The sequence below is a fragment of the Salvia hispanica genome, chromosome 6 (genome assembly GCF_023119035.1).
Source record: "Salvia hispanica cultivar TCC Black 2014 chromosome 6, UniMelb_Shisp_WGS_1.0, whole genome shotgun sequence".
NCBI lineage: Eukaryota > Viridiplantae > Streptophyta > Magnoliopsida > Lamiales > Lamiaceae > Salvia > Salvia hispanica.
The window spans coordinates 25,357,629-25,384,741 of NC_062970.1; the positions used below are offsets into that span (position 1 = coordinate 25,357,629).

Consider the following 27,113-nt stretch of genomic DNA (forward strand, 5'->3'; position numbering starts at 1 on the left):
CAAAAAAGCAAAATTAGTAGAAAAATAGTAAATAATATACAATTAAATTATCATTACATTCCAAATAAAAAGAAATACAAATAATTTACTAAAAGTTAAAAATATTTACCAAAACTTTACACTAATAATTTAAACAATATTACAAAATAGAACCTAAAAACCCTAAAACAATGAGCCCCAAAAAAGTTATTATCTTTACCCTGACAAATTAATAAGAGCCCAAATAAATTATAATGATGGGCCCAAATATTCTACATATGGGATAACAGCCCAACAGTTATCTTCTATACCTATATAAAAGACGAATTTGGCCATTTTTTGAATATTTATGAATTTTGGGTATAGATTCGAATATTTAAGAATATAAGGTATGAAATTTGGATGGTAAGTAACCAATAATAAAACAGAGTTTTCAAAGCATCAATAGGATAACTGTATTGGTTTCATTTCCTTAATGACATTATTATATACTAACCTGGTGTTTTACAAAAAACGCAATTGTCGTTAATTACTTTTTATAAATAATAACTATGGCTACTATGTAAGTAGTAATTACTATAAATATAATTATCATCACTTTAAAATTTGCATTCAATAATTGTTCAACTCTTGCTATTCAATCATCCCAAAAGTTTTGACAAAAAAATAGCAACACGCTAATAATAAGAAAATCGTGGTCGGTACATTAATTTTCACAATTATTATCCATTTGAATCCCTCGGCACTCACAAGTCACAATGCTTGATGTTTGAGTATCACCATGGTATAATTCATTTGTTCTTTAATTTCCGTTTCTTTATTTTAATATTTTATGTTTATGTATGCTACTTTAGCATTTTATCTGTTTTTTTATGGATTATGCTTTGCTCAAGTCGGAGTTTGTTTGTGCATACGTACTGTGGAACTGCAGAAGTTATAAACCCCAAAGCATTTCCGTCAATTGTCGATGACAATTCTCGATTTAGTTTAGCAAGCTGACAATTACATGCAGCAGAAAAAAGGTGCGAATGAAGGTGAAGTGTTTTTTATGTGTTTGTTTTTTAACACTAATAGGATTCTAACTGTGTATTCATGGTCCATGATGTCGATATGGTGTTTATATCTTAATGAGTCTGCAATTTCTTATTATTCCTTTAATTATATGGTTGGTAATCTCAAAACATATTTTATTCCTGAGTTGAGATTAGGTTATGTCAAGCATGAAGAAGATGGCGGAAGAATTGCCTAAAAATGCAAAGATGAAGCGTGGAGATAAGGAAGTAAGAGACTGTCGTTTTTTAAAACCTAATTAACTCTATTAAATAGAAATAAGTCCATTTGATGCGTTAAACTTATTTTAATTGTTAAGCATCAATGTACGTTAAACGAAGATGCTGGAAATTGAACACTGATGGCGCAGTTAAACTCTCGACAAAAGAAGCATCTGCTGGTGGTGTCATTAGGAACTCAAACGGAGAGTGGTTTTTGGGATATGTCCGACGCCTTAGGGAAAGTTGTGTGTTGACTGCCGAGTTGTGGGCTATATATGATGGCTTAAAGCTTGCATGGAAGCACAAACTTCAAAATGTTGTTGTGGAATGTGACAATATCACCGTAGTGCTCATGGTTAACTCAAGGAGGAATGAAGGCTGCAATTATAGCATTGCTAGACACATTTGTGCTTTGATTGATAAAGAGTGGCATGTAGAGGTTAAACATGCCTATCGCGAAGCAAACCGGGTGGCAGACTTTATAGCTAACTGGGGTTTGAAGATGCACGAGATCTTTCGACTGCTAAACGATCCTCCAGGAAGCGTCGATCATCTACTTCAGCGAGATAAGATAGGTGAGCCTGTCTCTCGATCTGTTGCTGCCTAAGCATTTGTATCTCTAGAGCTTTGGCTCTCCTATTGTAACCAAAAAAAAGAAATGTACGCTAGCCTAATTTATTTAATTCAATTTATATTTGTATAATACTATTTGGCTCAATTATTTAATGCTAAGAAATTGTTGTGAGGGATACTAGCCATTTTAGGGTTTTAGGTTCCATATTTTCTATATTAGCAATAGCAGCTCTATTAAATAGATATAAGTGAATTTGATAAGTTCACTGAATTTAATTAGTAGGCTCCAATTTATTTAAATTAATTTATATTTGTGAAAATATTATTTGTTTTAATTGTTTAATGCTAAAAATTGTTGTAAGGGTACTTGCCGTTTTAGGGTTGAGTTTCCGTAATTTTCTATATTGATAACTCCATTAAATAGAAAAATTAGTGAGTATTTGGCTCAATTATTTAATGCTAAAAAATTATTGTTGGGGTACTAGCCATTTTAGGGTTTTGAATTTCCATAAGTTTCTATATTGATTTAGATTTTGAGTTTTAGCAATCTGGAATTCGATTATAATAATGATAAATCAGTTTGGTAATTGAAATTAATTGGCTTATTTAAATAAATGAACTATTTTGGAAAATTAAGAAACTAGAAGTAATAAAAGGTGATATTACTTTTAAATATCAATATTGTGCTAAAATTACATAAATTATATAAATAGAATTAATCTTTTTACTGAAAATCTTATGCAATATATTGCTGTGGGACATATATATGTGAATTTATTTTTGTTAACTATAATTAATATGCATATATAGTTTTATTTAATTTTAAGTTTGTTATCACAAATAATGTTAGTGTGTTATGATACCTATGAACTTACTACATGTCTCATTATTTTGTAAAAGATTAAATCTTTATTTCATGGAGCACATATTTATTTACATTATTTTCCTTATGTCATGTAAAAATTGCTTTATTTTTTCAAATTTGGATAGCTATATCCGTGAATTCAATCATATAAAAGTTGATAGTAAATACTCCCTCCGTCCGGCTTTTCCCTCCGTCCCGCTTTAGCTGTCCTATTGACTTTTCTGTCATTTTTTGTGAAAATGATAAAAATAGTTAAAGAGGAGAAATGATAAATTAAGAGAGAGAATAATATAGAGAAGAGTCTTATCTACATTATTGTCTTTCTTACTTTACCATTACTTTACTTTAACTATTTTTTATCATTTTTACAAAAAGAGGGCAGAAAAGTCAATGAGACTGCTAAAGCGGGATGGAGGGAGTATAATTGAAACTAGTTTTATATAAAATCTTGGATATTGATAAGATAAAACAGTTATACTGCTAAGATTCTAGGGTTTGCTATTGCGCCGCCCTAATTCCTGATGAAACTGACGGATCAATCCTTCCTCCTCTCACTCCATCTCCATTGCTGGCTCGACCATAGATTCACCATACAGTTTTGAAAATTATTAGCAATATTATTCTCAATCGGAGAACCCAACTTTATCTCCCTCAAAATGCATCCGGCGAATCGGCTAAATCGAACGGTATGTTCTCTGCCTAAACTCCCCTCTCAGTCTATTTCTCACTTGCTAAGCATCTCTCCCTCAATCAATGTCCAGAATCAAATACTTCAAAAGAGAAGAACTCAAAGTCCTAACAGAATTCTGTTCGAGAGACTGAAAAGCATCACTTCAAGGATGGATCTGAAGAGAATTATGGTTTCTTCACCAAAACCGAGCAATCAAATTCTCAAAGGTAACACAAATTTCACAACCTATATATATTTAATTATTCAATCAATGTATGTTGCTTCAAGGAAATGCATGTTTGGAAGCTGTCAGTAATCGTTTCAAAGAATGGGCTGATTAAATCTGTAAGGTTTTGCCGAATTCAAGTAAATTTCAAAAACTTTAAAGTTATAGGAATGAAGTCTGTAAATTTCATAATGAATCATAATTTATTGAAGACTATACTAATCTATGAGATTGTGATTTGCAGCATACATGTTCCTCTACATAAAATTAAGAGGAGAAACCAAGGAATAAAGTTCATGAGCTAAAAAGATAAGTGAAATAGATTGTATAACTTAATCTGTAGACAAGAAAAAGGTAGATACTTTACCTGATGTTGTAGGTGTTAACTGTTGATGAGCAGAACTCTCAAGTATGGCAGGACTTCAAGAAAAAACATGTAGTAGAAGATTAGGTCCAAACAAAGACTTTAACATACAACTTTTAATGACAAACGCTCTATAAAGTGCCAATAATTAGGACACAACATGTTCCAAGTGAAGAATTTCCATTGAATTCAACTGTGATCAGACACATATCAAGAATAATCTAGTATAAGTTTTATAGACATAATGTTGACTACAATGCCACAAATAATTATAAACAATAACTAAGCATACAAATAAACAGTTTATTTGCCAACAAACAGTTTAAAAGAGACGATTTAATATCCTCCAATAACTTGTAAAAAATTTGACTCAACCTATGCCATGTTCAAGCCTTGCATATTGCAAGGATATAATGATTCCTAAACTGTTATCAACATAATATTTGCATGATTTTATCACATTAATCATCACTGTTTTTTCTGATATATTAGAGCAGCAGTTTTGTGAATGTTGTAGGTTCTGCTTAGTTAACGGTCAACCGGAGCAAGCAGAAAAAACTTAAACTAAGGTATTCACTAAACTAATGACCCAAATTACTCTTTACTATTCTGGTACATGGGAGTGCTATACTTAAGATTCTGAATGCCTTTAGTGTATTTTGCATGATTAATTTGCTTAAATCATACTCTGTCCCAAAATAAGCGAGCCATATTCCTCTTTCGGATGTCTCACTATAAGTGAGTTATTTCCCCTTTTAGCAAAAAATAATATCTCTTACCTTATTCTCCAACTTCATTATTCTCTCTTTACTTCTCTACTTTTTTCTCTGTCATACTTTACTCTCTCTATTTTAACTATTTAAATATCAATTCCTTAAATTCCGTGCCGAAAAGAAGTACTTCGCTTATCTTGGGATGGAGGGAGTAATTTATAGATACTTATGAATATGAATGCTTATAACACACATTACTTAAAAACCTCTTGAATTGCTTCTATGTTTAGGATTTATTGTTTAATACTCCTCTACTGACCTTCATCATATAATTTAAATTTTAAATAGTGTCTAACATTAAAATATATAATATGGTGATAAACCATTTAACAGTAACTTAAAAACTTCATTATAAAATGATTTAAATAGTGTCTAACATTAAAATATATAATATGGTGATAAACCATTGAACAGTAACTTAAAAACTTCATTATAAAATGAAGGGATAGCTGAACATTACAAATTCTTTCTCATTCTTCTCATCTTACTAACTTGACTATATGGAAAATATGGACATGCCAGAAAAGCATAAAAAAAGTGTCAAGTTCACTGACAAAATAAAAAACCAACTCAAAAAAACATAAGATGAGAGTTCTCTTAAGATCCGGAAAGAAAAAAAAACTGCAAAACAGATAAACACCAACTTTGATTTTCCTTCTAACTAAGCATAGCAATTTTCTCTTTCTTATTCAGCTGAACTCCAGCAACATCATCACATCCTTCAAATTCTAAATCCAAGCATCGCATTACCTAGCCTTTAACACTCCATTCATGAATATTCTCATTAGTAACAATGGACAAATTAGGTGTGACAAATACTTTATTAGAAACCTATAATTATAATGAAAATCAGTCATAAAATAAAACAGTTAGAACAATTACAAAATAATAAATATAGCTAAAATATAACCACAAAATAGAAATACCTCAGCAACATCAGCTCCAAAAATTAGTTCAGATCCTTCAGCAATCCATTGATTAAATATATATGCCTATATAGGGTTTTGATTTATGCAAATATCATTCTTAATACAAAAATGCAAAACCAAGCATACGGAGGTCATTGTTCGATTTTTTTAGGTCATTATAGTAAAGATGACATAAAATGATCTTAACATTACCTCAAATTCGAATTTTATAATATGACCTAAAACTGCTTTATAATGACCATTCGTGTTTTTATTTAATTATAGACCATTAGATTGCCAAATTCATGGTTAGGATTTGGTCTCTATATATATATACCTATATATATAATATATATATATATATAGGGATATATTCAAATCCTTTTCATATCTTTTGTCCTTTTTCCTTCTTAATCCTAGCCCCACGATTTTGTCATCTGACGGTTAGATTAATGCCACGTGTCATTTAATAATGCACATTTTCATTCTAATAATGCACAGCGGCTAATAATGCAACATTATAGACTAATAATGCACATTTTCATTCTAATAATGCACAGCGGCTAATAATGCAACATTATAGACTAATAATGCATTGATCACAACCATCCAATTCAAGGATCAAAGGGCTGAGATTAAGAAGGAAATAGGACACTTAGGGTGCAAAGGAGCCTAACGCACCCCTATATATATATATATTCTTTGGAATATGTTTTTAAGTATTATTTAAATTTGAATTCTCTATTTTTCTTATAAATAAAAGTGTTATCTCATTATAAAAGCATTCTAAAAATTATATAGTGAAATCTCTAGTTTGAAATCGCTCCCAGATGTAGATACACACCATATCAAACACGATTAACATTTTTTTATGTTCATCTATTTTATATTTGCGATTAACTGTGTTTATTTACTTAAATAAAAGAGACAGAAAAATTCCTCACGGAGAAGGAGTTGAAATTCTCACGGAGGAGAAAATCAAAGAAAATTCATCCTCCTTGTAGAGAAAGGAACAAAAAATACACCATGAAATTAATGAATGAATTTGTCTCATTTATTCTCTATTTATATTAAGTTCCTTTTGGGCCTTGACAGAGATCTATGGAAGGTTTTGAATATGGGCTCCCACAAATAGCTTTTTACTAATTAAATTGAACCCACAATTTAATACAAGCTTATATTGGAATATTATGAGCAGCCACTACAGAAGTAATATTAAACTCTCCCCATCCAAATCCGAAATTACAAGTAATCCGGGTTTCCACTTTGTTTATTATTTATTTCCCGCGCTTAAGATATAAATGTCCATTAATTAATTAATGTCTGCTATGAACTTAATTAATTAAAATCTTATTAATTCCAAGCACCGCTAGATATTAATCACCACTACCCAATATATCAGGATTATTGGATTGCAAAAAACCCGCACCATTTGATAAGTCAAAGTAGTGCATAATCAATACCGTATGCTCAATGCTAACATATGTAGATTAAGAAATAGTATTTTATCAAGACCTAGTCTTTCAGTAGATAGCATAAAGACACGTCTTTCTGTTAGATCCGTTCAGTGCTATACCACACCAATGTCATCTTATTTCAGTAAGGCTTAGAAATATGTGGACTGACATTGCAACCTTTCACGATAGGTAGCCAAAGCCTATCTAGGTTGTGAAATTCTTCTTTCTCTTTTGCAAAGCATTGCATAGAACTGACCGTGTTACCTTAAAGTGGACGTCACCCACAACCGGTCTACTAAGCAAAAGACTTAGACTTTGTTTGCTTCTTATACATTTAAATGTTTATAAAACATCTTATAAATGCACAAGCAAACACAATGTAATAATATACTGATTCTATTCATACGAAACTGCTCGAATAATACTGAATCGGGTTAAAAATGGATTGTAGAGTTTTTGCATTCAAAAGCAATGGTTTTTCGGTTTAATTCAGTTTTTGTAGTTCGGTTTTTCGGTTTCAATTTTCCCAAAAACCGAACCAAAACCCGAATGCATACTCCTAGCCCTAATAGACACTTACAGGGTTGAAGGTGAAGTGTCTAAAGTCCGATAATGAAAGAGAATATGAACCAGCAAAGTTCAAGAAATTTCGCAATGAGAATAAATTGACATGGAGAAGACTATGAGCGGAACTCCACAGAAGAATGAAATTCCAAAGCGCATGAACAAAATATTGAATAAACGAGCAAGATGTATGAGATTAAAAAGTGGGTTTCAAAATTTTACTTGGGTAAATGTGGTCAACACAATTGCATTCTAAATTAATAGAGGTCCATATTAATTCTGTTGGAGTTTCGGACACTTGAGGAGGTTTGGAGGAGAAAAAAAGAGGTAAATCTATATATTCTACAAATCTTTAGTTGTGTTGTTTATATTCATTTTAGTTCTGTTGAGAGAAGTAAGTCGACTTCCAAATTTGGAAAGTGTACGTTCATTATTTCTAAAAGCGATGCGTTCGGTTATAAACTCTGGGATGAGCAAAAACCAAACTCTGGGATGAGCTTCGCAGAATGTATTTGACCAACTTGGCTTGAAACTGGGCCGGTCTTCAGGCGGAGTGGCCCTGTTTTTGCCAGCTCTAATATACATATACAATAAACTGTAAGCCCAAGTGCAATATTAAAATCTAACTGATACTCGCCGGAGCCCATTAATTCTAATATTAGAATCTAACTGATAGATACCGGAGCCCATTAGTCCTCAATATCCTTCAATTTAGAGGAATTGTGTTTGTGGTCACTACCTAAATTGTGAGTGACCATTATTAATATTGACCCGAAAATCGTGGTTCTTAGTCTAAGTTTTGACATTAGTGTTTTTCTTTTATCACATGTGTTTTGAGGCCGTCTTTAGCGGAATTGGATAAATCCTGTTCAACCGGGTTTATGGATTAAGGCTGGAAATTTTTTAGCAGGTGACGGAGTTTGAACCCGCAACCTCAAAACCAACACAGTTTCACGCTGCCAACTGTGCTACAACCCGCTGGTGATTCTTGTGATCTTTCTAGTGTCTGCCATGTTTATGTTGTTAAATTGTTAGATATACTATTTGTTCTATCATAAATGATTCATAATTCTTTCTAGGACGTCTCATCTAAAATAATACGTTATTTAGTAAAAATATTATATTTTCCCACTTTTACTTTATTCCCTCACTTAATTTTTTTTCTTATATTTTAGTTTCTCTCCCTCCACCTAACAGTTTAAATATTATACTCCTTTCATCCCTCCATCCCTGAAGAGTCTGCACATTTGGTTCAACATAAGTTTTAATGCATAATTGGTAACGTAAGAGAGATAGAAAGAAAAATTAATTAAAGTATTGTTAATAGAGAATGAGTATCGTTTCAATAGAGAGAAGAGAGTTTCCAAAATTAGAAAGTTCTTTTCAGGGACGGACTAAAATAGAAATAGTTCAGTACATTTTAGTAAGTCTCATGCCCAAAAGAAGTGTTCGCTTATGGCGGAACAGATGGAGTATTATATAGACTACTTAAAAAAATTCTCTGTCCCATTAGTGTTGAATTATATTCTTTTCTGAATTGTTTCAATAAAGTTGGATTATTATTTTTTTTCCCAATATACAATACATTTATTTTTTTTTACTTTATTCTCCTTCTTACTCTATTTTCTTCGACTTTATTCTCATTTTATTTAACTTATTTTATGTATTTCTAAATTTCCACACCCAAATGACATTTTCAGATTTTCCAATTACTTATTATACTTCTTAATTTCCATACTCAAATGACATTTTCCAACACTAATAGGTGGGAGAGATATATATTGTTAGTATTAGTATTGCATTTATCGGTTTAGTAAGAGTGTTGCATTTATAATAACAAGGACCACCATGGCCAAAAAATCATGACATGAATATTCTTGATATTTCAGTTGAATTCCAACAAATTTTGAGATCTGAAATCTATATTACAAGAAAAAATTGAAAGAAAGAGCATTATTTGGTTTACAAAATCCGAAAAAGAATGATGTTGTGTTGGTGATGTTAAAAGCAATAGAGGACAAAATGATTGGAATTTAGGAATCCTATGGTGTGTTAAAACTAACACTCCTGGCGCACGTTAGAGGCCACCGCCCGTGCCCAGAACTTGATCTGCGCCTTCATCTCATCCGGCGCTCTCTTCCCGCCCCACCGCGGCACCAGCGGAGCTCTCCGCTCAACCACATTAAACTCTTTCTCAATCAATCCCAAATCCTTAAAACCTTGTTGCACCTCTTCAATTTCCAAACGATTTAGGCTCGTGCTGGCCTGCAAATTCAATTCACGATCGAATTTTAATATACAATTGATAAATTAAGAAAGATAAAAAAAAGTTAAAAAAATTATTGAAAAATAGGTCCAATCGTTTTCAAAATTAAAAAGTGCACATTACTTTAGGACCGACTTAAAAAGAAAAAAGTGCATAATTAAGAGATATGTTGATACCTTATTAGAAGCAATTTGTGGAGGAGGAGGAAGGCGAGTGTTAAGAGAAGCTTGTCTAATCAATTTTCCCATGGAAAATTCGACTTCTTCTTCTTCTTCATCATCTCGACTCTCTAAGCTCGTCGGAAGGGAGGGGGCGCGGGCCAAGCCGCTCTTCTTTTTCGACGAGCTTTTTCTATTCGAACTTCTTCTTCGTGATTCTAATTTCTTGATGGTTTCATAAGTCTCCTCGTACGATTTTTCCCCTGACGACGACGAGCATGGATCCGACAAGCTTCGAACCATTCTCGACTTCGATTTCGTCTCAAGAAGGTTGCCGAAGAACCAGCTCTCCTCTAGATTGTTGGGATCCATTGCCAAAATTTAGCACAAAATTTATTTCTTGTGCTTCTTTGTGTGTATCTATATATATAGTGGCAAGAGGTGCCAAAAAGAAAATAAAAAGGAAAAAAAAGTGTGGCTAATTAATTTGTGTTTTAATTGAGAGAGCATGTGGATGTCAATGTCATGTTAAATTGGTGGACACAATACTATTGACTATTAATATGCTATCAACTATGGGAGGTGTTTCAATCAATATGTTTTTGTATGACAAAATAATTCAAAAGATGGCCCTCGTTTTTTTGGGATAATCTTGTTTTTGCTTTCTGAATTTGGCAATTTTGGAGATGTCAATCGAGATTGGCTTTTTTGCGTAATTCAGAAAGTAAAAATTGAATTTTCCCCCTTTTTTACGGTGGTAAATTTTTTATGAGCAATAACACTTTCTTGAAGTATAATGTATCATATGCCAGCTAATGTACATGTTATTTATTCGAAACTAGAGAGATATAGAATGCTAATGAAAATCACTTAATCAATTGCTTAACACTAATTTTATACATGGTTTTGTGGGTTTAAATTATTACTACATTATATTTCAAGAATATATAGTGGTTAGAGAGTAATACAAGTAATTGCTTAAAAATATCAATAGTGTGAAAAGACTCGTAACAATAAACTCATCATCATCTCGCTTAATCATAACCACCAATCGTAAGCATTATTTATATATTTGGATGAATTCTTATTTATTTACTCATCCACAATTTTAATTATATTACTATAACATGTTCAAATTTAATTTTCAAATTCCGGATAAGTATTAATTTGTTTTCTCTCAAATCCTAAAACATTACCTTCGTTAAGATATTTTAATTGTAAATATACAGAGAGCGATCGAGTAGGAGTAGATCAATCTTTTTTTATTAAAACAAACAACTAGGAATTTATAATAAATTGGAAAACTTATTCTTCCAGAATTTGTGTATTCTAATAAATTTATACAACGCATAAAAATAGTAAAGATTCGTACTGGTGAGAGGTTGGTGCTTTTAATTGGAACAACTATGGATTATGGGGAAGATTAATTAAAAAATAATATGTTAGTAATATATGACAGCACAGCCCATGTGCTTGTTATTACATGTGTATTGTTCAAGTTTGTGACAGCTACAAGATACGATGTATATAAATGTATATTTGGATAATAGTTGGGACAAATCCAATCAATCCCATGTTTGTCTGACTGTAATTAAATAAAATGATGTTTTTAACATAGGAAAAAAGAAATACATTAACATTGAGATGAATTGTTTGTTCAGGTGGATTGCTAAATCCAGTAGTATTAATTTTGGATTTATGTGGAATTTAGGATCCATACGGCGTTACATGTGACTTTGTTTGGTATTTGAAAGTGATAAGAGCCGCATCTTATTCTCAATGTTATCAATATATATATATATATATATATATATATATATATATAGGGATATATTCCTATCCTTTTTACATTTTTTGTTCTATTCTCCTTTTTAATCTTGGCCATTCAATTTAAAGATCTAATGGCCCAAAATAGACCTTGATGAATTAAATTTTATTCATCATAAAAATCTAAAAGGGCCTTCTTGTCATACACATTTGATTTAGTTATGGTAAGTAGCTTGATTTTCTCCATCAAAGATTTCAGCGTTTATTTTCTACGATACAATTAATCTTTCTTCTCTTCTATCTTTTCTTCTCCTAATATTCTCCATTGAAGAACATACGGTTTTCTACTTCTTCTTAAATCCAAATTTTTATCATTTTTTTCATTCTTTTACAAATTCTGTTGTATTGGAGAAGTCGCGATTCCTTGATGTTTTCTTCAATAATGGAAGAAGGTAATTTACGTACTTGACATGTTCATTATTAATCTGATGACATTCTCCATTAATCGGATGTTTGTATGTTATGACCATTTTATTTAAACTATTTTTGTTTATGTGTTATACAATCTTAGGGTTTTGTGCAATACTTGGGTTTGAATGTAGGTGGCTAGTTTAATTTAATCCACTAAGGTTTAGTAGTCGTTTGTGGCTAGGGTTTAGTATTTTGCTTAGGCGACAAGTCTCATGTATCAGGGTTTAGCAGTCGGTGGTGGCTGCTGTGTTGTAATTCTCGATTTATATAATGTACGAATAGTAGTGTATAATGCATTCTTTCTAATCTGTAATGTACGATTTATATCATATAATGAAAAGCAGATGTATATGCCCGCGCTGTTGGAGATGGCGAAGCAGATGTATATGCCCGTCGTTGGTCAGAAGTTCCAATCAGTAGATTTTGGTTTCGTGTTTTACGATGTATATGTCCGCGCTGTTGGAGATGACGAAGGAGAAAGAACTTCGTAAGGGCAAGAGGAAATGTTGATGTATTTTGTACCTAAAAACATTATTAGTTTTCGTTTTCGGTTAAGTCTTAGTATTCATTTTGTTATCCTAGTGTTATTAATCCTACAACTATCAACAATTTATGCATATTAAATTTGCATTTTTAGTCTGTTAATGTACATTATTAGTAATGAAGTCGTACATTGTTGTTTACAAGCAGTTAACTTAATTCGAATACAGTTCATTATTAGAAACATTTTGTACATTACACATAAGAACATTGCATTATTACACTGTTAATGTACATTATTATTCATGAAGATGTACATTATTGTATGCAATGACTTAAGTTGTTGTGGATTATATTTCCGGGTCAGTTCATCATTAATAAGCACATCTTGTCCATTATTCGATTAATTTCATCCATTATTAGTCTGTTAATGTACATTATTAGTAACGAAGTTGTACATTACAGTTCAATATTAGAAACATTTTATACATTACACATAAGAACATTGACATTACTCGGTTCTTTACATTTATTATATGTGTTGTGTTTACGACATCAGACACTAGTACCAAAATATGCTTCTGTTCACAAGATGTTCCGCATACTATGTATTGTTCAAAACAGACCAAGCAATAAGTCGTCTTTTTTTCCTACCAAAATGAGCTATCCAAAAAAACATGGTGTTAAAAGTAATCTAAACAGCGTTTCCAATTATTATTCATACGATCAATGCAACCCATAATCATCGACCCACTTCTCGAAGTTAGTTGAACTTTGGCGGCCTCTCTCTCCAAAACCTGGTGGCATGAGCTTGGTTGATGCCACCTCTGGAGTTATGTGGACAAGTCACCAGAGTCTTTGCAAATTTTATTCGGAACATTTCCAAGCTCTTTGTCCCCTTGGCGATGAGGCCGCACTCTCAATCTTTCTCACTCTCGCCGAAGTAAGTCTCCCAACCTTGGCTGCTTTGCTGCTGTCCAAAAATCAGTAATGTATCACATTAATATTTTATAATGCATACTACTTGCTGTATAATGTACAAATGGAACAGCTAATGCACCAAGGAATATTACATTCTCTCAACCATTGACCTTTTATAAAACCGAATTATTTAAATTTAAAAAAATATATAATGTACACCACTTCCTACAATAATGTACTCAATGCAGCAAATAATGCACAAACGCCTACGACATTCACTCAATTACATTCATATTAAGAACCCAACTAATGTAACTTCAAAAAATAACATAATCTACACCACACCTTACAATAATGCATACTACTTGCTGTATAATGTACAAATGGAAACAAATAATGCACCAACGAATATTACATTCTCTCAAACATAATGTACACCACTTCCTATAATAATATACTAAATGCATCATATAATGCACAAATACCCCAACAATTCAAAAGGCAAATACAAGAGATTGCTCACCTGCAGTGGTGGGTTGGCTTTTGTAAGGTCGGCCTCTCTTCTTCATGATAGATCTGTGAGACAAACCACAAATGAAAACCGCTACATTAAAAATTCAGTACTATACAGAACCCTAGCAAAAATGCCACTGGTTTTGAAAAATCGACACCAAATGTAAATCAATCGAAACTTCAATAACTTAAATCGACCAATACAACGACCTAAAGCCACAATGAACTGAAAGGGGCGAATAATGAAGATAAGCCTACAACAAATGAACAAGCTTTCCTGATTTAACAATCAAATCGTCCAAATGTTTGCCAAAAAAGTGACCGTCTTTAGTAGAAAACTCCGAACCGTCGACTATAGGTAATTTTTATGGCTAAAATCAAATCGGGAACTGCTCTATTACCAAAAATCAGAAATTTGGAACCCTACCTTGCTGTCGATTACAAATCTTCCACCGATTGAAACGTTGGTGTGTTGACCGTAGGGCATGATTCCAGCACAAACCGTCGCTTAGAGTGCAGTCTCCACGATTTTGCAGCGGCTAGGTTTTGAAATGGGAGAGAAAGTGTTTCAATCGTGGGTTGGGGGATGAGAGAGGTTTTATGAGAGAGGTTTTGTGAGAGAGAATGATTGGATGGAATGTGAATCGGTAGCAATGAATAGCCCCCTGAATTCTCGCTCATTCTGTTTGAAACGTGTGGAATCATCTGTTTGTTTACCATTATACCCTTATAATGCACAAAATTGAACTAATAATGCAACACGGGATCATATATGTTCTCTTAATCTAGTCCGTCCATTCCATCAATCTAATGGATGATATTAAGAAGGAAATAAACACTAAGAGGGCAAAAGGACCTTAATGCTACCCTATATATATATATATATATATATGGATGTACTAGTATAACAACTAATTTTAAAGTTACAACGTACATCCAACCACGTGCTGCCATGTGGCACGAAAAATGCAATATTGTATACAGAAAAATGCAATACACATTGAGTTGTAATCAATGTCGAACCCTTCTTAAAGACCGAACTAGAGAATAAATCTGGGCCATAAGATCTAGTTTTTTGATGAGATATGTTGCTGTGTAAATTTTTTTCGCTCTTCATTACAAGCCAATTTTACTTCATTGTATAGGTTTATTACTTCATTCTGTACGTAATACATTGAAACTACAACATGTTTTTACTTGCTTCAAGTAGGTTTTGAAATGATTCAACATATGTTTCGTTCGAATTCATTGACATGAGTTTTTACTTTATTCACATTAAAAAATGCAATTTATTCAAGTGAATTTATTACTTCATTCAGAAACGTTATTACTTCATTGGATAAGATTTTTACTTCATTCCAGTAGGACTTCAAATGCTTCTACACATACTTCATTCATATAATTTATTATATTATTCCATGTGTTTATTACACCATATCAGCGTCGTAGCGGTGGTGATAGATATTGTAGATAGAAAGAACGGCACGCGACGGCGAAACTGCATTTACGTACTAGAATGAAGCAATAATCTTATTAGAATGAAGTAAAAACCTACCGGAATGAAGTAATATATTCTGGAATGAAGTTAAATATTCGTAACGTGTTAGTATGACTTATTTACCTTCGGATGAATAAAAATAGACTGGTGATGAAGGAGAAAATAATTTATAAATTTGTGAATCTCATCCATAAAAAACTAGATCTAAAAACCCTAATTTGGTATGGTTCGGTGGTTCGGTCTTTAAGAGTGGGTTTGTGGATAATAGGACTCTCTCTCTATATATCTATATATATATATGGTTGCATTATACTCCTTATCACCCCTTAGTATAAAACATAGGACTAATGTAATCCCTTGGATCTATAAATCTGATGGCTTTGATTAAATATCAGTCGGTACATTATAATAGGGTTTTCATACATTAAAGGGCAAAATTGGATACAAACAATTATATAATTCAGTTTTTTAACTGCAACTCCATGATTTCAGCGAGACATTATGATTCTGATTCTTAATATGGATTGACACCTTCTCTCTCTCTCTCTCTCATTTCATCTCTCACGTCTCCCTCAATTATACTCTCCACCAAAACCCTAGCCGCCCTAAATTGACGAAGAAAAACAGTTTTCTCCTCCATTTGTCGCCGTCAAGATGAAGTGAAATACACAGTAGGCGGCACAATCGTCCAGTCTTTTCTGTAGACGGCGAAAGTAGGTAATTTTCACTCTAATCACTCTATCAATTTTTTGATTTTCAATCTACTCCACTTGTTCCTTAAATCGAGATTTCACTACTCACGATTGGGCTTCTGTTAATTAATGTTTTTTCTGCAATTTGAAGCTTTTCTTAATTGATGTTGTAGTACAATTCCCGTTTTGATTTCGTTCCTTTTTGCATTTTTTTGGGATACGAGTATTTTTAATTTGGCGTGGATTTGATTTTACAGTTGGGATTCGTCATTGAAAATTCCTTCATTCTATGCTCTATTTTTTCCATCTTGTTTTCGTATATTGCATTGATACAGTATCATATTCAACATGTTACATCATGTAGGCAGTTTAGTACATGAATAGCTTCTATTATATGGAGTATCTTTTTGTGCTACATCATGGTGGTTTACGAATACATCATTAGTTAATACATTATTCTTTGATAAATGTACATTATTGTAAACCAAACTGTTAATTTATTCCTGCTCTCACTGTACATTATTCTATGCAGTATTTTGATTATAAAGCTTCATTTCGTGGTTGTATTTGTACATTATTTCAATAGGAAACAATGCTACATTATACATGCATAGTTGTACATGACTTACACATAATTTACTGTTACAACATTGAGATAGATAAGTACATCAATCGATGCTGATTTTATGTATAATGTTCTGTTACATCATGTACCTAGATCTGTACATCATGTTCTATTACATTGTTTAGCTGTAGATGTACATTAACTGATATTTTATTGTATGTGTTTCTAATAGGTTCAACGAGTGCAAGAATCAATTTCGAGGATGACTTTGACGGTGACATGCCCATTGCATTAGCGCAATGACTGGCTTTAAAGATGTTTAAAGATGTGCTACATTATTATTTTGTTGTAGATTATAATGTACGAAAAATTGTAATTTAATGTATATGTCACCTACTAAGTAATGTACATTATAATTTGTTTGATGAAGGGCAGAAGTTATATCCAATCCCCAAGGGTTTAGTAGTCCATGGGGCTAGGGTGTAGTACCAACCCACTAGCACAACGTTCACTAAGGGCAAAGAGTTAGAGTTGTTCTCGTAGGGTTCAATTATTTATTGTTTGGTGTAGTAGTCATTGTTGTATTCTTAAACTTATTAGGTTACATTATACAGGTTAATTGTTACATTATTTGCTACTGATGTATTGTACATTAAAACCATAAATATGTTACATTATATATGCATACTTGTACATGACTTCAAACTTTCTTTACTGTACATAATGTTGTATTACATTATTCTGTCATATTCCATGTACATTAATGTGTGAGATTCATACATTTAAATATCATTTTCATACATTAACATTCATATGAAACAAAAACCCAACAATAAAAATACAAATTATATGAAAGTGTTGGTAATATGCCCTAGCCTAATGGATTGATAAACCCTTGGGGAAAGGATTCATCTCTCTGGCCTTGGTGAAGTTTTCGTTTGACAGTCGGTACTACAACATAACTCGATGGATTGATAAACCCGAAGGGCATGGATTCAAATAGACTCAAACATTAACCTACTTCTTTCGTACATTACTAAGAGAATGCATATACATTACAAAACCGTCTTCGTACATTACTCAGAGAGCACATTTACATTACAAAACTATCTTCGTACATCAAGGATTATATGAAACCAAAAATAAAGAGTAAAAACATAATTCTAGGAAAATGATGGTAATATGCCATAACCAAATGGATTACTAAACTCTTGGGGAAATGATTCATCTCTCTGGCTCTGTACATTAATGGGTGTGAGTCAGACAATCAAATACCATTTTCATACAATAACATTTGTATGAAATCAAACCCCACCAATTAAAACACAAATTATAGGAAAGTATTGGTAATATGCCCTAGCCAAATGGATTGCTAAACCCTTGGGAAAAGGATTCATCTCTCTGGCCTTGGTGATGTTTTCGTTTGATAGTCGGTACTACAACCTAGCCCGATGAATTGCTAAACCCAAGGGGCATGAATTCAAATAGACCCAAACATTAAACTAGTTTTTTCGTACATTACTCAGAGAGCGCATATACATTACAAAGTCATTTTCGTACATCAAAATCAAAGAGTAAAAATATTATATTTTTATAATAATAAATTAATAAGTGAGCGAAATTTATGGTAAATTTTTTTACGAGAAATCAAACTAAGATATTGTAATCTTTATAGATTAGTCTAAGTAAATTAAAGATTGACTATTCAATGTGGCTTGATAAAGTGGCGTGATTTTAGGTAATGAAAAAACTGATGAAATATTGACTTCAGATTGCACTAATCAATTACAAGTGGCTTACATATTAATTATTTTAATTACAAGTGGCTTACATATTAACCATCAGATTGCACTAATCAATGGATGAGATTAGTTTTCCTTTTTAACAGGTTTTTACACATTAATCTGAATACATCCCTATATATATATATATATATTCAAATCATTTTCACATCTTTTGTCCTTTTTCCTTCTTAATCCTTGTCCCACGATTTTGTCATCTGACGGTTAGATTAATGCCACGTGTCATTTAATAATGCACATTTTCATTCTAATAATGCACAGCGGCTAATAATGCAACATTATAGACTAATAATGCACAACGGCTAATAATGCAACATTATAGACTAATAATGCACATTTTCATTCTAATAATGCACAACGGCTAATAATGCAACATTATAGACTAATAATGCATTGATCACAACCATCCAATTCAAGGATCCAAGGGCTGAGATTAAGAAGGAAATAGGACACTTAGGGTGCAAAGGAGCCTAACGCACCCATATATATATATATATATATATGATTGTGATCAATTGAGATTTTTTATGCTAATTGAGAAATGAGATACAATATCAGCCAATCATTTTTATTAAATGAGTGGTCCAGATTTTTCCACATGGAAAATATCTTTAGATTAATTAATTATGAAAGGGCAGAATGGTAATATCATAGTAAATTTTATTCAATAACTATTTTTTTTAATTTTTAATTTTAATTTTTTATTAATCTTTTTTAAATTTTTTAAGTTTTTTTTTTATTTTGGTTTATTTTTTTTAAAAAAAATTTTAAATTTTTTTATTTTTATTTTTCAACTACATATACAATTTATGTCAACTACACACATATAATGTCAACTATGAGGACAATCCATGTCAACCACACACACAATTCATGTCAACTACACACATATAATGTCAACTATGTGTACAATCCATGTCAACTACATATACAATTCATGTTAACTACACAATATAATGTCAACTACATGTACAATTCATGTCAAATAGTATTTATTGAATAAAATTGTTGACATTTGATGTGTAGTTGACTTGAATTGTATATGTAGTTGAAAAAAAAAATTAAAAAAATAATTAAAAAAAATTTAAAAAATTACAATTATGCCCCTCTGTTGACATAAACTACGTGCTGTTGACATTTCACAAATATTCTGGATGAGTGGCTGATATTGCATCTCAATTCTCAATTAGGTTGATAAATCTCAACCTAACAAGACCTATATATATATATATATATATATATATATATATATAGAGAGAGAGAGAGAGAGAGAGAGAGTTGTGATCAATGTCGAACCCTTCTTAAAGACCGAACTAGAGACCAAATTTGGGCCACTCATTTTTCTTTATCTTATGATTATGATTAATTTAGAATTAATTTAATATTTTATTAAATAAAAACGTTTTTAATTTATTTTTTTAAAACTTTTTTAATTTTTTTTTTTAAAAAAATTTTTTTAGAATTTTTTTTATTCGATAAAAACTTGCTGGAGTAAATAATGAACTATATTCACTACATAATGAACTAAATGAATGTATGTTATGAAGTGATTTTTCGCATTCATTATATACTGAATTTACTTCAACTGAAAGATAATTATGTCATAACACATTATGAAGTAATAAAATAATAAAATGAAGTAATAAACTAATGAAATGAAGTAGTAAACTAATGAAATGAAGTAATAACATAACTGAATGAAGTAATAAACTAACGGAATGAAGTAATAGCATGACTGAATGAAGTAATAAACTTACGAAATGAAGTACTAAACTAATAGAATGAAGTAATAACATGATTGAATGAAGTGATAAACTAAAGGAATGAAGTAATAACCCTAAACCCAAGTGAAAGATAATTATGTCATAAGACATTATGAAGTAATAAACTAATGGAATGAAGTAATAACATGACTGAATGAAGTAATAAACTAACGGAATGAAGTAATAAACTAACAGAATGAAGTAATAGCATGAATAAATGAAGTAATAAACTAACGGAATGAAGTAATAGCACGACTGAATGAAGTAATAAACTAACGGAATGAAGTAATAACCCTAAACCCAACTGAAAGATAATTATGTCATAACACATTATGAAGTAATAAACTAATGGAATAAAGTAATTGCATGACTGAATGAAGTAATAAACTAACGGAATGAAGTAATAAACTAATAGAATGAAGTAATAGCATGGATAAATGATGTAATAAACTAACGGAATGAAGTAATAGCACGACTGAATGAAGTAATAAGTTCATAACATACATTCATTTAGTTCATTATGTAGTGAATATAGTTCATTATTTACTCCAGCAAGTTTTTATCGAATAAAAAAACTAAAAAAAAATTAAAATAATTTTAAAATAATAATAAAAAAAAATTCAAAAAAATATAAAAAATCTATAAAAAGTTAAATAAAAAAACGTTTTTATCTAATAAAATATTAGATTAATTGTAAATTAATCATACCATAAGATTAAGAAAAATGAGTGGCTCTAATTTGGTCTCTAGTTCGGTCTTTAAGGGTGGATTTGTGGTTAATAGGACTATATATATATATATATATATATGATTGTGATCAATTAAGATTATTTAGGCTAATTGAGAAATGAGATGTAATATCAGCCACTCATTTTAATTAAACTAGTGTTACCACCCGTGCTATGCACGGGACAAAAGATTTTCAAAAATAATAAAGATATATTTACAGTTTAATAGATTAAAATAAAGATATATTAACAATAACATAAAAATATATTTCTCTAAAGAATATGAATTAATTCAAAAATAATATTAAAGCATTATAAACAATTAAAAGCATTATAAACAACAACAAACATATTATTGAATTATACAATATGCTCTCGACTCATTGTAATGAAACATTTCATATTCAGCATACTATTGAAACAATTTTAATATCAATTATACTTATAGGTGTAGTAACATAAATAAAAAATAACAAAAAAGGACATGCGTGAAATAAATGAAATAAGATATACAAATAAAGGAAAATGTATTCTTAAATACAATAAAAAAGAGAGAAAATTATTTGAACGAATAAATTCATTGTCATCAAAATTAAATTCAATACATGATAATATTCATAAACATAATATTTTGAAAAGCAAAAAAAAATATAACTCAAAGTCATAAAAAACATTATCTTATCTGGTAGAAATAATTAAAATCAACTCAATTATAACTAATGATACAAATTGCAAACAATTAAAAAAATTACTTTATACAAAAAGAATAATGATTCCTAGTACTATTAAAACCCGTGCCGAACTTAAATGAAACTTTTAAAGTGGATGAAGAGAGTATTAATTATACTTGAAAACCCTCCATTATGATAGTTGGCATGTTTCCCTCGGGAATGCCTGTGTCATGTAAGTATTTTCTAAAATAAATTTTGAATTATAAAGTAAAAAGTTTTAAATTTGTATAAATATTAGTACAATGAATTTGTAACGGTTATGCTAATTAATACCTCCGTTCTTGATAAGTATGAACTATTTCCTTTAAGTTCGTTCTTGAAAAGTATGAACTTTTTAATTTTGAAAATTCATTTATATCTGATGAGGTGTGACGCATTCTCCACTAACAATAATTTAAAAGGTTTTTTTTCCTATCTCTCTCTTACTTTTCCAGTTATGCATTAAAACCTGTGCCGAACAAAATGTTCATACTTTTTGGAAAAGGAGGGATATTAATAAACATCATAGGCATATCATTATGAATATTATAATAAAATTACCTCAAAAAACTTTATAATAATAGTATTAAAGAATACTAAATTACATTTACAACCTAGCTAATAATTAATACTCCATCATACTACTGCATACTTACTATCCTATTTGCATATAAAAAATCTCAAAATGACCTTCCTCTATTCCCTCATTTCCTTCTTTCTCCCCTCAAATCGGTGGAACCCGCTGAACACCTGCTTTCCGCCGCCGCCGGGCACCTTCTCTTCTCGACTCCGCCGGCCCACTAAACAACAGTCTCCACGCCACCGCAGCCGGGCTCACCATCGTGCTAAACACCAGCTTCCGGCGGCCTCACCCGCCAGCTCCCTCATTTCCCGACTCCTGGCACTTTTCTCTTTTCCTCTCCCCTTTTTCTTATTCTCTAGCGGGTAAAGATCGGATCTTTGAATGAATCCGCCGCTGCCGCTGTACTTCTCTCTCTCCTTTCTCTTCTTTTTCGTCTTCTCAACTTTCCTCCCATCTTTCTGGTTCCGGATCCCTCGTATCCTCTCGGCCAGCCGCCGCATTTCTGCTACCCCCGTCTCCCTCAGCCTGCCGCCCTCTCGTCGGAGCTGTCGCCGGATTCCAAGCACCCTGCTATGCTGCAATCAAAATTCAGAAAATCAGTCCACAAAAATGCAGATTCAATTAATGTTGTGCCTATATAAATGTCTTAAACTTCTTGTAGAAGCCAATTTTTTCTACATTTCATTGGACCAATTTTTATCCAATAATAGTTGCCTTTTAGTTGCCCAATAGATAGTTTTCCCGCTCAAAAGTGTGCCACATAGACTCCCAAAAAACTGTCCCTTTATATATTGATAGATGAGTGGTCCAGATTTTGCCACACAATAAATATTATTAGATTAATTTAATATGAAAGGGTAGAATAGTAATTGCAGGGATACTACCTCTCTCTATCACTTTCTGCTTCTCCATAATCAAAGATCCCTCAAAAGAGATCCCCAATTTTCCCGTTGCCGCCGCTCGGATCACACCGCATCGACGTCGCCGGCGTTGTCAGCGATTTCCCCCTCACCTTGCAGCTCTTCACCTAGTTTCGACGACTGTCAATTGTCGTTTCTCGGATTTCAACGATTCCTTAGCATTCACACGATTTTGTCTCTAATTCAATGGTAGATTGAGCAGCAGCTGCTGCAATGGCCGGCGCGGAAGCTCCTCTGCTGGACGACGCCGTCGAAGGATCAGTCGACTTCAAAGGCCGCCCCGTTTTCCGATCCAAATCCGACGGCTGGAGATCCGCTTCCTTCATCATAGGTATTTCTGCTAAATACTCGAATTTCGAGCTGTTTTCACCTCAATTTCGAGTTGTTTTCAACTCAATCCGGCGGAGAGGTTTGCTTACTACAGAATCAACTCCAATTTGATAAGCTATTTGATCGGACCGCTGGGGCAGTCCACCGCCACAGCGCCGAAGAATGTGAACGCATGGTCAGGAGCGGCGTCGCTTCTGCCTCTATTAGGCGCCTTTTTGGCTGACACGCTTTTCGGCTGGTATCGGACGATTATTGCGGCTTCTCTGTTGTATATTGCGGTTGGTACGTAAATCGTGAAATATGGCAAATCTGATAGTTTTTTTTAGCAAAATTTCCAGATTTAAAAATGGAGTGATTTATTAAGCGAAGGAAATGTGTAATTCATGCTGATGTACACCAGAGATTGAATTTAAATTCATGATCGACATAATTTAATACGAGTTGTTGACATTCGATATTCTCGGTAGTGATATGTAAATTATAAGTGTTATTTTTTAGTTGTTGACATTTATACGAGTTGTTGACATTCGATATTCTCGGTATTGATATGTGAATTGTAAGTGTTATTTGTTAGTTGTTGACATTTTAATCCGAGTTGTTGACATTCGATATTCTCGGTATTGATATGTGAATTGTAAGTGTTATTTGTTAGTTGTTGACATTTTAATACGAGTTGTTGACATTCTATATTCTCGGTATTGGTATGTGAATAGTAAGTGTTATTTGTTAGTTGTTGACATTTTAATACGAGTTGTTGACATTCGATATTCTCGGTATTGATATGTGAATTGTAAGTGTTATTTTTTAGTTGTTGACATTTTATTACGAGTTGTTGACATTCGATATTTTCGGTATTGATATGTGAATTGTAAGTGTTATTTGTTAGTTGTTGACATTTTCATACGAGTTGTTGACATTCGATATTCTTGGTATTGATATGTGAATTGTAAGTGTTATTTGTTAGTTGTTGACATTTTAATACGAGTTGTTGACATTCGATATTCTCGGTATTGATATGTGAATTATAAGTGTTATTTTTTAGTTGTTGACATTTTAATAAGTGTTATTTTATTGAATGTTGAAGATTTGAAGATTTGAAGATTTGAAGAATGTTGAAGATTTGAAGATTTGAATGTTGAAGAGATTTGAAGATTTGAATGTTGAAGATTTGAAGATTCGAAGATTTGAAGATTTAAATGTTGAAGATTTGAAGATTTGAAGATTTGAATGTTGAAGATTTGAAGATTTGAAGACTTTGCAGCTAGAGTTTTAGAGAGGATTTTAGAAAATGATTTCAAACACAATTTAATGAAAAGACAATTATACCCCCTTGTTGACATAATGTGGTATTTGTTGACATTTTGTTAATCTTGTGGATTAGTGGCCCATATTGCATCTCATTTCTCAATTTAGCTAATTAATCTCAACCTAACAAGATATATAGGGGTGCGTTAGGCTCCTTTGCACTCTAAGTGTCCTATTTCCTTCTTAATCTCAGCCCTTGGATCCTTGAATTGGTGGCATTAATCTAACCGTCAGATGACAAAATCGTGGGACAAGGATTAAGAAGGAAAAAGGACAAAAGATGTGAAAAGGATTTGAATACATCCCTATATATATAGGATATATATATATATATATAGGGAGATGATCAAAACAAGTATGTGCTTAAATCAAGAAATGCAGCCCAAATCATGGCCCTAGGATTAGATGATCTAATGGTCAATAATTAACCAAAAATACGGAAGGTCATAATTAAACAGTTTTAGGTCATATTATAAAATTCGGGTTTATGTCATGTTAAGATCATTTTAGGTCATGCTTTGTTAGCATGACCTAAAAATAAACTAACTATGACCTAAAAATACCCTACGTATGACTGTGTTCTGCGTTTCTGTATTTAAATCTAGTTTTCATAGATCAAAACCCTATATATATATATATATATATTCAACCATTAGATTAGAGATTTGGACGGTCAAGATCAAGATTAAGAAAATGAACCCGTGTTGCATTATTGGTCATATTCTGTGCATTATGAGGGTATAATAGTAATCATATAATGCCTGGAAAACGTTTCAAAACAGAAGGTCCGATAATTACGCGAGATTTTCATTGACCTTACATCTGCTTACTTTCTCTCTCACTCCATCCCATCACCCACGATCAAAACCTTTCTCCCTAATTTCAAACCGCCCCAAACCCTAGCCGCCGCTCAACAACGACAAAAACCACCATGACCATCGATTCTCACCGTTAATAGCACCTTCGATCGCCGATTCGGAGTCTCAAACTTCAAGTTTTGGTGCGCGAGCGTCGTAGATCGACGATTCAGCTTCTATTTACAAAACCGGTATGCTTATAAAGTCCCGATTTTTACTTAGAAACACTCCTAAATGTCAATTTTTGTCAATTACCAGACCACGTAGTAATCGATCCACAGTTTGTATCGTCGATTGAGTTACTAGTTGAAATAATGCACAAAATATTTGTTCGATTTTCTGGGAAAAAGATGAAATTGTGAGCATTACACTTAGGGTTATCCTATATTTGAAGTATATAGTTGGTTTCTGAGTTATATTTTGTTTGTTGTTCGAATCTTGCGGCTGAAACCATACCGATTCCGTCGATTTTGCTGCAAATAATGAGTTTGAGTTCATTTTTTTTTCGATGTTGTACATTGTTAATGTTTTTGGTTATTATTTGTTAATTTTAGTTCATTTTAGAAACAATGAATTCAATCGATCTAAAATTGAACTTCGTATTTTTAAAATATTAATTTTTTAAAACGAACTAAAAATGAACTCCTTGTTATCTTAAAATGAGAGTTTGGCGGTTCAGCGCTAGAAATTAGTTCGACAACTAGATATAAAATCTCAATTATTAGATTAAAAAATGGAAGGATGGGAGGTTTACATAAATTAATATCTAATCTCAATTATTAGATTAAAAAATGGAAGGATGGGAGGTAATTAATATCGCCGATATTTTGGAGGTTTCATTGGTGCAAGTGTAACTGACCAAGATTCTTGAATCTTGATGCATATCGCTGAATTTTTGAGACATACGCAAACCACCAATGTTTTAAAAACCGGACCGGACTGGTCTTGATAGGGGTCAAGCTCAAGATCTCATGGTGAACTTATCAACAATTCTACCTTTACACCACAAGGACTTCTTGATAGAAATGTGAATATAAGTTACTTTTATATATTAAATATGAAATATTTTATCTATATAAACTAATAATTCGTGTTAAATAGCAAAGTTATTATTAGTGATATTTAATTATCATC

At 31.9% G+C, this 27,113-nt stretch overlaps 1 protein-coding gene and 1 long non-coding RNA gene across 3 annotated transcripts; one reads left to right on the plus strand and one right to left on the minus strand.

Annotated features, from left to right (window-relative positions):
- Positions 1 to 3,193: 3,193 nt before the first annotated feature.
- LOC125192357 lies at positions 3,194 to 8,655 on the plus strand. 2 transcript variants are annotated; one of them, XR_007171372.1, is made up of 4 exons: positions 3,194 to 3,374; positions 3,450 to 3,585; positions 4,449 to 4,517; positions 8,561 to 8,655. It is a non-coding gene; the product is annotated as an uncharacterized LOC125192357 (long non-coding RNA). The 2 variants fall into 2 exon arrangements; XR_007171373.1 differs by having other exon boundaries at positions 4,466 to 4,517.
- An 804-nt stretch (positions 8,656 to 9,459) lies between these two features.
- Positions 9,460 to 10,482, minus strand: LOC125196396. Its single transcript, XM_048094890.1, has 2 exons — positions 10,093 to 10,482; positions 9,460 to 9,915 (listed from the first exon to the last, which is right to left on the minus strand). The coding sequence occupies exons 1-2, from the start codon at positions 10,444 to 10,446 to the stop codon at positions 9,709 to 9,711; spliced, it is 561 nt and encodes a 186-aa protein (XP_047950847.1). The 5' UTR covers positions 10,447 to 10,482; the 3' UTR covers positions 9,460 to 9,708.
- Between the last annotated feature and the right edge of the window lie 16,631 nt (positions 10,483 to 27,113).

What these genes read in the sequence shown, in the direction of transcription:
- LOC125196396 (XM_048094890.1), bottom strand. Translation starts at nt 10,446, where the DNA reads ATGGATCCCAACAATCTAGAGGAGAGCTGGTTCTTCGGCAACCTTCTT. An exon ending in CACAAATTGCTTCTAATAAG is followed by an intron (nt 9,916 to 10,092) that starts GTATCAACATAT and finishes TTGAATTTGCAG; the next exon opens with GCCAGCACGAGCCTAAATCG.